Below are 13,599 nucleotides of genomic sequence, written 5' to 3'. Positions count from 1 at the left end.
TAACAATCCATTAGGATCAGCAGGCGGATCATCACCAACAAAAAGTCAATTATCCATTGTGAAACTATCGGCCAAATCACAACAGGTTGAAACTCATGGCATCAAGTGGTAAATTCATGTGCCCACACAACAAGTAAACTTGTACCTAGGACGATCTCTAACAACTGGGCCAGTAATTTAGCTTCCTAAAATGTTGTCAAATTTTTCTGATACTAATTCTTATACAATTCATTGAAAACTTACACTTTTCTTTAGCAATAAAATTTAGCTTCCTAAAAAGTTGACAAGTTTTTCAAATACTAACCTATAGATTATATACAGCTCATTGAAAACTCCTACTTTTTTTTTAGCAGTATATTTTCCATACAAAGAAGTCTTTAATACGCAGCTGTCTTAAAGTTCAAGAAAAGTTTTCATTCAAAGATTGATAGAAATCTAATTAGATGTATATGTGAGGCATCGTAGTGAAATCAGGCGCCCATCAAAACAATGAAACTGAATAAAAAACAGGCATTTTTTCGCCCCTTTGGCAATTATTACAGAATTTTTGGTTTTTGGCTTAACACCATTGTTGTCCAATTATTTTAAGAACACATTTCTGGGTGACTTTTACTTAAAAACATTGATTAAAGACATAAAAACTGAAAATGAACTGTTTCAAAGGACTCTCAAGCTTTGGAAGTTGCCAAACTTTGGCAGTCATTTTCTCTCTAATTTTACCTCTGAAACCAGGCGACCCCCGCTTATTTCAATTCAAAATATCTCGACTTTTATTAAAGATAGCACTGTAGTTTTTAAAATTTAAAGCAAGACAAATGAACAAGTATTGAGATGATACCAATAGCTGCACATGCCCCCAAATTGACGAGCGCCTGATTTCACTAGTAGTAGTAGTATAGGATTTTACGGCGCTCGCAACTGCTAAGGTCATATGAGCGCGCCTGATTTCACTATGTCGTAACACATCTGTACAAAATAAGTCTTTCATGCAGCAGCCATCTTCAAGAAAAACTTTCATTAGAGGTTATATGTGAGAGTGAGAGAAATCTAAAAACAAAAACCCCCAACAAAATCTTTTACGATGACTCTTGCATAAGCTTGTAGGAGAAGAGGCTTCCAGATTGCATTTGTGGGTTCCCTTTCGCCTCCAGTTTCCTCTTTTTGCTGGAGGAAACTTCAACTTCCATGTCTCCTTCTGCATTCTCTGACCCTGGCGGACCGTACCCTCCACCCCCCGGAGTCTCCAGACGGAAAACATCCTGCGAAAGGAACAGAGCACATCATCAGCACGCTGGTCAACTGGTCGAAGCCCAGAAAACAAAAAAAATTTTCAGGATGGACAAAAAAACTGTTTCCCACTTGTCTAAATTTATACATGATGTATCCACATTCATTAAGTATCTTTAAAAAAAAATGTTTTTCTTGACATTTTGAATTTGAATTTTGACAAAATAATTCTCAAGCACATGCAACCAATAATACAGATTAATAAACTGCAATAAAAAAAAAATTAGGGTTTAGTCTGTCCTCAGAGAAATTCGCACCCGCAAGTTGCGCGCGCAACTTTTGCACAACTTTTACCATTTTCGTGAATTCGAGAATTTTAGCCAAGTTCCCGCAAAATTTGGAAAAATAATAATAAAATGTCATTAAAAACTCCGAAATTTTCTTCCACGACTAAAAATAACTTTGCACCATCAATCTGGCGAGCAAACCGACCCAATAGTCTTGTTTGGACTGAATCATCTTCTAGCCTAGCTAGGTCTAGATCTAGAGTATTTTATCACAAACACGGTCGTTTGATTACTTAGCTTGCTTGGTTGCGTAGATAGATCTAGTATAAAAATGTGTGAAAGACTTTAAATCTTAAGCTAGGACCAGGAGGCTAGATCTAGACAAGGATCGATTCATCCAGAAAACCCCTAAAAGGTACGTTCAAATAATATAATCTTTTGCCTGGAAAAAAAAAGGGGGGGGGGGGGAAGGGGGAGTCTTTGACTCCTTTAAAAGTGAAGTGTAAGAAATAGGGGGGGGGGCGGGTTGAAGCAATGTAAGATTACACTTTTGTAAGTTGAAAAAAATAATCAACGAAAATATAATTTACGACAACATAATAATTTTTTTTTAATAGCATAAAAAGAGAGTAACTACACTATTCACTTACAGTAAGTTCGAGCGGTAAGCACTGCATTGTGGTGATACAGTGGACCTCGAGCGGCAAGCACGAGATCATCTCGCAATTTATACACTGGTAGATATCGGGGATACATACATGACATGTAGATCTAGTCTAATTTTGATTACACCCGTGTGGTTAAAGTGGTAAAACGACACAGCAAGTTTTTCTGGAAAAGTGCTGCTTGTACCATATTTAATTATTATGTCACGGTACTATAATAAAAATTTTAAAAGTAAAACGCACAGAAGAGTGATTGTAAATGTAACACGGATTTGCACAATATAAATGTCATATTATTATTATTATAAGCGAATAACGTAATATTACAGTATTGAGGTGGGGGGGGGGGGGGGGGGGGGGGAGGCGCAGGAAAGTGTAAAAAGAAGTCTAAAGGGTGGGGGGGCAAAAAGTCCCAAACAAAGTGTAAAATTATATTTGAACAGCCCCAAAACCACGCTGGTCACACCTGCCCAACGTCAGCGAGAGTTTAAGGACCTGACGCATGTGTCAGGGGACAAACTGTTTTTGGTCACCAGGCAACCTCCGTGATTTTTTTTTTTTTTTTTTTGGTAGACATTCACATTTAACTTTAACTTCTGGTTTTGATCTAACAAAACTCATATTGGTTAATTTTGATTGCAATGAGCATAGCAACAATGTATTCCAATAGTTCCGTGGCATTGTTTTAGCTATACACGTCTTGCAACTTTTGCTAATTTTTTAGCAAATTTTTGCAACTTTTGCTATTTTCAAATGCAACTTTCTCTGAGGACTAAATTAGTACATCTGAACAGCTTACAGAGATGACTAGTACGTGCACAGAAAACTTAAGTAACAGAATCTGATTAATTGAAGACAGACCTGGTCTCATCGGTTACTTACAGAATAATTTAGAGAAAAACTTTTAAAATGATTTAGGAAACAAAAGCAATGCAGATCATAGTGATAACAAAAGAATACATTTGTATAATTACAAAAACTTTGTTTTATATCTCTACTTCTTTTGTTTACAACAGTAAGGGAAAATTAGGCATATTATTACAAAACCATAATCTGTTAGAAGAACATTTTTGTTGACTCCCTTTACTACAGTAAATGATGCCAACTTGGCACAGAGATACGACCCAAGCTGAGTGAAGTACAGTGCTGAAGTTTTTTTTTTTTTAAATTGAAAAAGAAAATTGTCGTAAAACTCACCCCACGTTTGACATCCACTGAATTCTTGGCTCCCAGATCAATGACCCTTCCATCAGAGTACGTGATCAGGTTACGACCGCGTTGACCTGGCATACCTCCTGAGAACAAGGAGACAGAGGTTACACATGTACACAGTTGTGATGTTGGCGGTCTAGTAGTTAGGCTTTCACGCTCTCAATTGTAAGGTTATGGGTTCAAATTCTGTATGGGGCCTGACATTGTGTCCTTGGGAAAGGTATTTAACATGAATTTTCCTCACTTCATGAATGTGGGAATGGATACCTGGCTATAGTCAAAGAAAGATCTTGTCAGTTTGTTAGCGTTTGAGCATGTAGCCTACATTCTGCAGCTCACACTGCATGCTTCCTTGGAAGCTGAGAATTTTCTGAGTGTTCTAGTCTAGGGTCTGCTAAGGTAATAATGTTTGTAAAGTGCAGAGAACATGCCGCAGAGCATGGACATAATGTGCTAAAAAATGCAATTATCATCTTTAGTATAAGTATTTTGTAAGAGAAAATCTTGTTTGAATTGGAGTGAAAGAAAAGCAAACCTACACAATGATTGACATTCAGTGCAAGGAAAAACCAGAGACAGAAAGGACATAGGGATAGTAAAGAATCAGAACCTGCCAAAGGTCTTCTCTCATCATCATCAGAGCAACCTGATTTATAATGTATGCAAGAGCAAGATGATTTTTTACCTTATCACTTATTAAAAAAACAAACAACAATGAACAACACTTTTAAGAAACTGAAAACAGAGAACCAGATGCAAAAATCCTTTGGAAAAGAATACAAATACAAGGTCATATCAAAATCTGGTTTATAAAAAAAACCCCCATAAACCAAAACCAAAATATCAACAACAAAAAAAGCCCTCACTGATGATGAGATCAAATTCAAAAGGATGACGAGGTATTTGTTTTCAGTATGAATGTCACAGCTTTCTTTAAATCGAAGTGAAAGACACTCTATTAGCTATAGACAGGAAAGATTTTTTCAGTTTGTTAGTATTTAAGCGCTTAATCAGCTGCTTGCACTGTATGCTTCTCAGGAAGCTGAGAATGTTTCTGAGTGTATTATGGTCTGCTGGGATAATAATATAGTATAGTGTAAAGCTCATAGGCCTTGTTGTTGAGCAGGGGTATGTGCTTTACAAATGCTATTTATTATTAGTTTAGTACCTTTCAGTCCATACGGAGGGAAAACCCTGCGTTCTGTAAGGATGGATAGAGTGAACGGTTCACGGAACATCAGCTCACGAACCACTCCATCCCCTCCATGGTACTGACCATCTCCCCCTGTGCCCTCGTTGAGCTTGAAACATTGTAAAACCACTGGGTACCTGTGAGATGAAGAAGAATGCTTTGGGTCAAATGGACAGAGAAAACAAAAAGAACAAAATGAAAGTGTATTGGGAGAACTTGATAATGATACACAGTGTAGTATGCTTTCTACGATCAACGAAATGAGACTCAAACACTTCGGTCAAGCAAACAGAAACAACAAAAAAACCCCCACACAAACCTGAAGACAACAGTAGGGCAGGGCAAAATAGAGGCAGAGAGAAATACAGGAAGGGTTCCTACATCATACATTCATATAGAACATATAAGATAAGATAAAAAGATAAGATAAGATAATAATAATAATATAAGACACCTTTATTGTCCAGATCCACTGGTTTTTGGTGTTTCGCAATGTACAACTTTTTTTGTTATTATTTTCCTCCACACTGAAGTTTTGCATTTCAAATGTGAACACAACATTTGGAAGTCAAAAGAAATTCGTCTGATATTAATGTTAGATAAATCCACAGAATAGTTTTGCTCTATATAGCGTGTAAAAAAACAGCTCATTTGAGCTATGTCCCCATTTTTGTAGCATGACCACTAGAAATCCCAACAATAGCGCCATATTGCAAACCACAGTAGTGTTTTATCATGATAGCAACACAAATTTTGCTATCTGGGCTTAGTACCTTTATACGGCTTGCTTGCAATATGAGCACAGAATATCATGCACAAGAGAAAAAAAAAGACTCGCTAACTCTGAATTACCTGACATTTTTGGCTGTTTTTAGTTACCAAACCCATGAGGTCAGAAACTAAATACTCTTTCTGCTCTATTAAAATTGTAAGAATATTCAAGACATTTAAAAAATTGCATTCCTAACAGTTTGAAGTGTTGTGAAATGAAAAAATGTTGGCGTCAAATTTCTCAAAACTAGGTACAGAGTAGATCAGAACTTTGTAGTTCTGAGGAGTGGACTGTCTACCTTTTCTCCAGGATTTCAGGGTCTGTGATCCTTGTGTTGGTCATGTGGGTATGCACGCCACTCCGTCCGTGCCAGCTGGGACCCTGAGAAATATTAAACGTGAGGCATCTAGGTAAAATCAGGCGCTTGTCAAAATAATGAAACTGAAGGAATATATACACAGCGGCAATAGAAACTTTCCACTTGGAGAAAAGCCTGTATTGTGCTGATTATTGAACACATAAAAACCAAACATTGACACAGAGATATTTCAAAATGTGTCAAGAAGTGTGTCACCTTTTATTTCTTGATCATGTCTCATGGGGTGGCACGGTGTTAAGAACAAACTGGTAACCCTTCATTTAAAGAATTTGCGTCTGTAACGGGCATTGTTGTTTCTTGCAAAGACACAAACTTGGCATGTTCTGCACATTGGTCTGACATGCAGAGAAGGTCGATCTCAAAGATGCAAGAGCAGTATCTGTCAGTCTTCTTGGGCAGTATTGACTTGTGGTCTGCCTGGTCTGGGTCTGTTATGTGTAACTCCAGTGACTTGGAACCTTTTTTTCAGGATATTGAAGGCAGGATGGGAGCAATGAAGCATCTGCGCTACTCTACCGGCCGATAGTACAGCTTGGGGTATTCAAAATGCCCAACAGCGTTCTAGGGGGCTTAACCTTGGCATCTTGTAAAACAATTTAAGTCGACAAAAACCAGCTGAAATGTGTAAGTATTTTGTTTTTTTCGGTTCTAAAATTGCTTATGTAATGATCTAAACACAATTTAGACGATTTCATAATTTCGACTGAACTTAAATAACAAAACGTGTTAATTTGCATGTGGTCCCCTGATCACAAGGTTAAATATTTGTTCACGAAAAAGATCAGCATGGAGTTATCGTTCAGTACGTGGTGAGTGACGTGCAAGATTTCGCACACTAACTCACGTGAACAAGGGAACAGTTACAAAAAACAAAGTGGAAAGTTTCTATTGCTGCAGGGTATAGAAGATATTGACAAATATATATATATATATCAAATTTTACCAATATTCAACGGTTCTCTAAATAAACACACACATTTCCCAGCAAACACGAAATCACCCCAAAGCTTTGAGTACACATGCACTTACTGCTCCAGCGCCACCTGCCACCGTCTCGTAGTAACCGACTTTCTCATTGCCGAAGGTAATGTTGTTCATGCAACCCTGAAGGATTGAGAAAATAGGACAGCATGTTGAGACCTTCATATAAATAAACAAGGAAAATTCACATTCACATACTACTACTACTACTACTTGAGCACTACTACTAATAATGACAGCGTGTCTGTCAATGCCTGACAAAGACCAATACATTTGTAGAGGAGAATATTTCTCCAGTGTAATAGAAGAATTAGAAGAATAAAAGGTTACGATGACTTGTGGCTTCTGCTGTGGCCAATGACACCAATTCTGGTAGAGAAAAGTTTGCTACATTTAGAACATTAAAAAGCTCCACTTCCCCATTCACATACATCCCCCCAAAATGACACACACTAATGATTTAGCGTCCATATTGTTTTGTAAAAAGGATTCATAGGTGAGAAAGATGAAGACTGGTAGTTGTTTCCTACACATCACATAATTAGCCAGAGACAGAAAAGTAGGTACAATTGAACCTGCTCTAACAGCTATCTGTATATACGACAGCCATCTGTACAAATGGCCACTTCCCATTTCCACACAAATTAACATACATAGAGACACACACATGAAAACAGGGACATGGGATTACAAGCAGAGACATGGGATAACCCACAGACACATACAAGAACACACACAGGAACGCCCATACACAAACAAAAACACACAAGAACACAAACCCACACAAACACATACAGGACCACATACACACAAACAAACAAACACACACAGGAACATACACACACAGGAACACACACACACACAGGAACACAAAAATACACATCGGCGCACACATGCACACACACACAAACCAACACATATAGCAGTTAACACACACGAACACACACAAACAAACACACAAAGGCAACTCTGACAACCTACTTGCGAGGCGGCACACACGCCAAAAGCCCTCAGAATGACGTCCACGATCCTCTGTGAGGTCAGCACATTCCCACCCACAACAGCTGCTTCTTCCGACGGGTCAATGATGCTGCCAGGGGACATCACGATTCGGATTGGCTTCAGACATCCCTGTCACCATACCGCAAGACAACAGATATAAATTATGGAGGGTCAAACTTTCACAGTCCTGTATCTTAACCCCTTTAATGCCGCAGGTAAATAAACCCCTGTGCTGGGGGAAATCCATGAACCAAGGCTGCTGTGGGGTGACCCTACTCTACCTCCTATAACTTTTCTATTTATGAATATTTCTTCATGAATTTCTGCATGTACATTCTACATTAAACAACATTTCTATAGATATGATTTTATGTCCACTTGAAAACACATTTCTCTGTGGATCATTACTGAGAACCATTGACCAAAGCCACAAAAAATGCAAATTAAAATTTGCAGCTTCCGATTTCAAGAACATTCAAGCTTTGGAAATCTCCAAAATTTTGTGGCTTTTTTCTCATTTATTTTTACCTCAGACACCAGACGAACTCTACCTTCTTTCATCGCAAATATCTCTACTTCTATTCAAGATATATTGGTACTATTTTCATCAAAAGAAAGACAAATGAATCAACTTTAAGATGACACCACTAATAACTCCAAAGCAAAAAAAAAAAGACTAGCGCCTGATTCCACTGTGTCGACACAAACATTTGTCCCATTTTGTTGTGAAACTGCACAAGTGTCTGACCTGGTTGAGGGGCACGTCGTGGCCCACCATGCACCTCATGCAGTAGATGATGGCCGACAGTGTGATGGCGCGAGGGGCGTTGGTGTTGCCGTGAACCTGGAAGCCCGTCCCGGAGAAGTCAAATACAGCTGTGCCCTGAAACAACCAGGATTAAAGTCAAAGGACATGATGTGTTAATACTGACAGCCTTTTGGCAGAGACTTGTTGTTGTGGTTATTGATCCAAAAACAGCTGGGCTCTCGCCCTTCTGTCCACCAATGCCATGTAATGATAAGTGCAGGTTTGCTGCAGTTGCTGTAACTGTAATGTTCCGTAGAGTGTGTTGTCTACGTTAGGTCTCGAAGGGAGAAGTGTAGCTCTGATGTCATTTAGGGCTGTACAGTGGAAAAGGGGATGATCTACAGTCTCATGCATAGTCACACAACAGACACAATAGGGGAAATTTTGGTTTTATTCTGTTCAAGTGAAAGTTGAGCAGTATAATGTTCTGTTCGAAGGAGGAAGATCGTGGTCTGTTTCTTTCTCTGTAGGTAGTTGATATCGTCATTTTGTTTTGTTTTGTTAGGATCAGATGTTTGAAAACTGCTCTGCCTGTCTTTCTCAAGGCACATCTGCTCATCCAATCTTGTTTTTTGTTGGTTTTAATGATTTGTTTTGCAGTGTTGTATGACTTTGGAATTTTGGGTTGTTCCTGTCTAGATCCCCTTTTGGCGGGTGTGTCTGCTCTGTCATTTTCAGGAATGTTTGAGTGTCTGGGAATCCACTGCATCACCAGGTTGACGCCACAGGATGTTATCAGGTGAAGGGAGCCAAATATGTGTCAAGTCTTGGTTTAAATGATGGTAATTTTTTAACGTTTGCAAGACTGATAGTGAGTTAGTGAAAATCACAATACTCTGCATTTTGTTTGGATGAAAGTAAAAAACTGTGTGGAGATGGTAAAGTGCTGTTTCAATTGCTACCATTTCTGCATCATAGTTGTTGCATTTTTATCCACAGGCTGCAGAGATCTCATGGGATCTTTCATCTGGGTGGCTTCTCTTTTGGCAAAGATAAAAATGCAGTATCTGTACCTCACTTTTCGGCTTTGTGCTTGACTACAAAGGTTACTACTGAAGCCGATGAGGCTTTAGTTTTAGTTTTAGTAAGAGTTTTACAGCCCTTGCAACACAATAAGGTCATGTAAGTGCTGAAGAATAGATTATCTTTTACAAGAGAGTAAAACACACAAAAAGAAAGAGGAGAGATAAGGATGATATATGATTGATAGGAAAGAAGGAGCAAACTACACCAGAGCACCTGCCAAGCACCCACTGATGAGGCTTTAATTAGCCTCAATTATATCTGGTGACTGGCAACCTCCTCTTAAAAGAAAAAGTACTGACATTTGACTGTCCTGTAAAGCATTAGAATCGGTTAGTTTGAGGTTTGAGTAAGAGTGTTAAGACACTTGCAGCACAAATAGGTCCCAAAAGAGCTGAAGATTAGGGGTGTTACTAGAGAGTAACATACAAAGAAAAGAAGGAGGATGGATAATGACAATCATAGATAGATTTATGTTTGATAGGAAAGAAGGAGCAAACCGCTTACCACCAACTTAAGATATAAGTGAAAAGAGACAACACGTGTACAAAAATGAGTCTCTGCGAACATAATATAAGGATAAAGCATGAGGCAAAAATAGTTGGTGGTGGGTAACCATTAGGCACGGCGCACCGGCAGTGGAATTTTAATTGCCGCGGGGGGTTCCCCGCCGGGTGCCTTATCACGTCGGGGTCACGGGGGTCAGCTCCCTGTCGTCGCTCTGTCTGGGCCGACCTAATTTTTGGTACTTTTCAAAGTACAATTTAAGGTGTATCCTTGTATTTATGGTAATTCTCATTCAGTGCACCCAAAGCACGCATTTCTGCTCTTGAGACTCAAAAAAGAACGGACGTTGTAACTTGTCTGGTTATTTCGTTAGACGCGCTGGAGTCGGCAATGCTAAATTGTAATTTTTTTTTGACTGGCGTGAATGAAAAAAAAAAAAATTTTTTAAAGGCATCGTCAAAATCTGTCGAACTTTTGGAACATGAACGACATAACATTGGTGCAGATACTCAGAAAAGATGGTATCTGCACATATCATAGAAGGCTGTAATTTTACAATTTTATCCATCGGGCACACAATTCGCTATGAAGTAATTCCTCCAAATACAACTTTATGTGTCTAATATAATCGTGAATATTCGCATATTTTCTCGAAAGTTTATAAAAGTTACCATGAAGTTTCTCAATGAAAAGTACAAATCGATTTTAGTGCTACAATACATCTTCAACGTAGATCTAATACACGAACAGTATCTGTTACACTCCAGAAATTCCTTACTTTTCTTAAAACGCTAAGTCTAAATTTTGTAAGTTGACTGAATAATAGGGATGACTTCTCGTAATTGGGTTATAAGAATAATTTCTAGCCTTCCAGGGACACTGAATCAGCACCAGACTTTTCCAGCTTTTTTTCCCGTTTCTATGACCATTTGCAATAACTGACAATGTGACTGATTTCTTTACATTCATAATTGTGTCCGCGCATATTTCCTACACAAAAACTAAGAATGAATGTTTTAGCTGTCATTATTTTTATTTCATACAAGAAGTTTATCTCTGCCCATGTATTTACGCGGTTTTGTAGTTTTTTTAATCGCTTATATTATATCTTTTTAGTTGTATGCAGGCTGCCACAGACACAGCATGATTCATGAACAACCACAGAGTAACTTTCTCTTGTTTAATAGTAAAATAAGAGCTAACGCTGATCGTCTTTAGTTAAAAAATGCAGATGTGCATCTTTCTTCTCTTATAACTTGACTATTACTACAGATTTAAGATTTCTCATGGAAAAAGACATGATGTTCGTAGTCAGTTTAACACATATTTTGGAGAGATCTGTCGAGCCTTTTTTAAATTAACAATCATTTATTCATAAGTTTGTAACTAAAATAGGACAAATTGAGTACTCTACAAACACTTGTCTAGAACAAAAACTAAGGCACAGAAACTAACCATTCTAACGCAGAATAAATCTCAAGACATTGAGCTTTTAGTACATCCGCGTAATGGTTTGCTATGTGGGATGGGGAAGAAGTTATATCGTTTTAAACATAGTCAAAAATGCGAACTTCCTGACCGAAACCGGCAAAGTCGCTTCAGGGCTCATTAACCCCGTGACCCCGAGCCGGGGAGCTCCGGCGGGCTGCTGAGTCACGCGAACTAAAAGTAACAGAATTGGGCGAAAAGTCATGCCGTGTAGGGCGACAGAGAAAAGAAGACAAGGAAAATGAACATTGGACAGAAAGGATTATCTATATAATATATAATTCATTTTGCCACTTTGAACAAAATAGAAAGGGAAAGTTTGTAAAAAATTACATCTGACCTCAACTTCATCAATTGTGATGCGCAGGCAGATTTTAGTTCCTTCATCCATGAAGTCCTCAGCGTACAGTTCTGTTTTCCCTGTTGTTGCTTTCGTTTTGGATGCAATCTCACGCAGCATGTCCTTCACTGCCACTTCAGCATTTTCCTAAGAAATAAAACAAAAAGTTGTCTCCATATATTTCAATGTATGGACTAAACAAGAGAGACCCTTATGACAATTTGAAGGGGAGAGAGCAGAAAACAGGGATCTTTCATTTCAAGACAAAGTTTACAAAGCAAGTGTTTCTTTGGTTTAGTTTAGAAAAGGTTTTATGGCACTTGCAACACAATAAGGTCATAAAAATGCTGAAGCTTAGAGGTGTTATTAACTAGAGAATAGCATACAAAGAAAAGGAGGAGGGATAATGATGATAAATGTTTAGTTATTTTAGTAAGAGTTTCACTGCACTTTCCAACACAATAAAGTCATATTATGATTTAACATAAGAGCCGAAGATTAGAGGTATTACAAGAGAGTAACAAACACAAAATAGAAGAAGGGAAGATAAAGACGACAGGTGTTTGATAGGACAGAAGGCCCAAACCACAAGAGAACATCTGCCAACCACCCACTGATAGATGTTTGACAAGAAAAAGGAAGCAAATACACCAGAGAACCTGTCAGCCACCCACAGTATGGGCTTCAAATTTTGATGTAAATTGTAAGAAACTGCAACACCTTGATACACTTTGCTTGACCAAACTTCAGTTGTGAGACTTCTCTTTTGCGCAAAACTTCAAGAACTGAGAGAAGCACAAGTGCCCAGTCTTACCTGGATGTACTTCATGTAAGCTTGCACCACATTGAGACCATACTCATCTATCAGATCGGATATCAGTTGAATGCCCTGTTGAATTCATGAAAACAGTACCAATACCAATTAAGGAAGTGCAGGATACACATGGCCCAATGGCGTGAAACATGGACAGCTTCTTTAACAATACAAGAGAAGTTGTACAGGCCAACATAGGAACTTAGCAGGATAGCCCAGTGTAGGATAGAAATCGGACTTTAAGTGCGATTCAAGAAGAGGAGGTGGAGGAGGAGGATAGAGAAGAAGGAGGAGGAGGAGGAGGAAGAGGAGGAGGAGAAGAAAAAGAAGTAAGAAGAAAAAGAAGAAGAAGAAGTAGAAGAAGAAGAAGAAGAAGAAGAAAAAGAAGAAGAAAAAGAAGAAGAAGAAGAAGAAGAAGAAGAAGAAGAAGAAGAAGAAGAAGAAGAAGAAGAAGAAGAAGAAAAAGAAGAAGAAGAAAAGAAAAGAAGAACAGGGAGAAGGTGGAGAAGAAGAAGAACCAACTATTAAACAATTACAGAATAGAGAAGTCTGTGTTAAAAGACATGACAAATTGTAAACACATAAAGTTATGATGATACACATTTTAAGAAATAGAATAGAATTGGGAACAAATCTTTCATTATATTCAATAATAAATGATTATGAACATTCCAGTCTTTTCCTTCCTTAATGTATCATATTATTATTTCCAGCTACTTATAATTTTTGTCATTGTCCTATCAGAGATGGCAACTTTTTTTTTTTAAATCGCATGGAAATATGCACAGGAAAGGAGGGGGGGGGGGGGGGGGACTCACAATTTATGAATCATTTTGTGTACCGGTAATACTAATAATAGTACTCATTCATCTCGAATCTAGACTGTTTCTACATAAGTGTAA

At 38.2% G+C, this 13,599-nt stretch overlaps 1 protein-coding gene across 1 annotated transcript in view; it reads right to left on the bottom strand.

Annotated features, from left to right (window-relative positions):
* Window positions 1-888: 888 nt before the first annotated feature.
* Window positions 889-13,599, bottom strand: part of LOC101846472 (5-oxoprolinase) — a 39,626-nt gene continuing 26,915 nt past the window's right edge. The window contains exons 26-34 of the mRNA XM_005089771.3: window positions 12,698-12,772; window positions 11,884-12,030; window positions 8,466-8,600; window positions 7,697-7,846; window positions 6,764-6,838; window positions 5,654-5,736; window positions 4,560-4,720; window positions 3,377-3,474; window positions 889-1,259 (exon numbers count right to left, since the gene is read on the bottom strand). Coding sequence (XP_005089828.1) covers window positions 1,077-1,259; window positions 3,377-3,474; window positions 4,560-4,720; window positions 5,654-5,736; window positions 6,764-6,838; window positions 7,697-7,846; window positions 8,466-8,600; window positions 11,884-12,030; window positions 12,698-12,772 — 1,107 coding nt within the window. The 3' untranslated portion in view covers window positions 889-1,076. The remainder of the gene's footprint in view (window positions 1,260-3,376; window positions 3,475-4,559; window positions 4,721-5,653; window positions 5,737-6,763; window positions 6,839-7,696; window positions 7,847-8,465; window positions 8,601-11,883; window positions 12,031-12,697; window positions 12,773-13,599) is intronic.

This window comes from Aplysia californica, unplaced genomic scaffold (assembly GCF_000002075.1).
Source record: "Aplysia californica isolate F4 #8 unplaced genomic scaffold, AplCal3.0 scaffold00009, whole genome shotgun sequence".
Lineage (NCBI taxonomy): Eukaryota > Metazoa > Mollusca > Gastropoda > Aplysiida > Aplysiidae > Aplysia > Aplysia californica.
The sequence above is the reverse complement of the archived record's forward strand: the minus strand, read 5'-3'. Positions and strand labels throughout refer to the sequence as shown.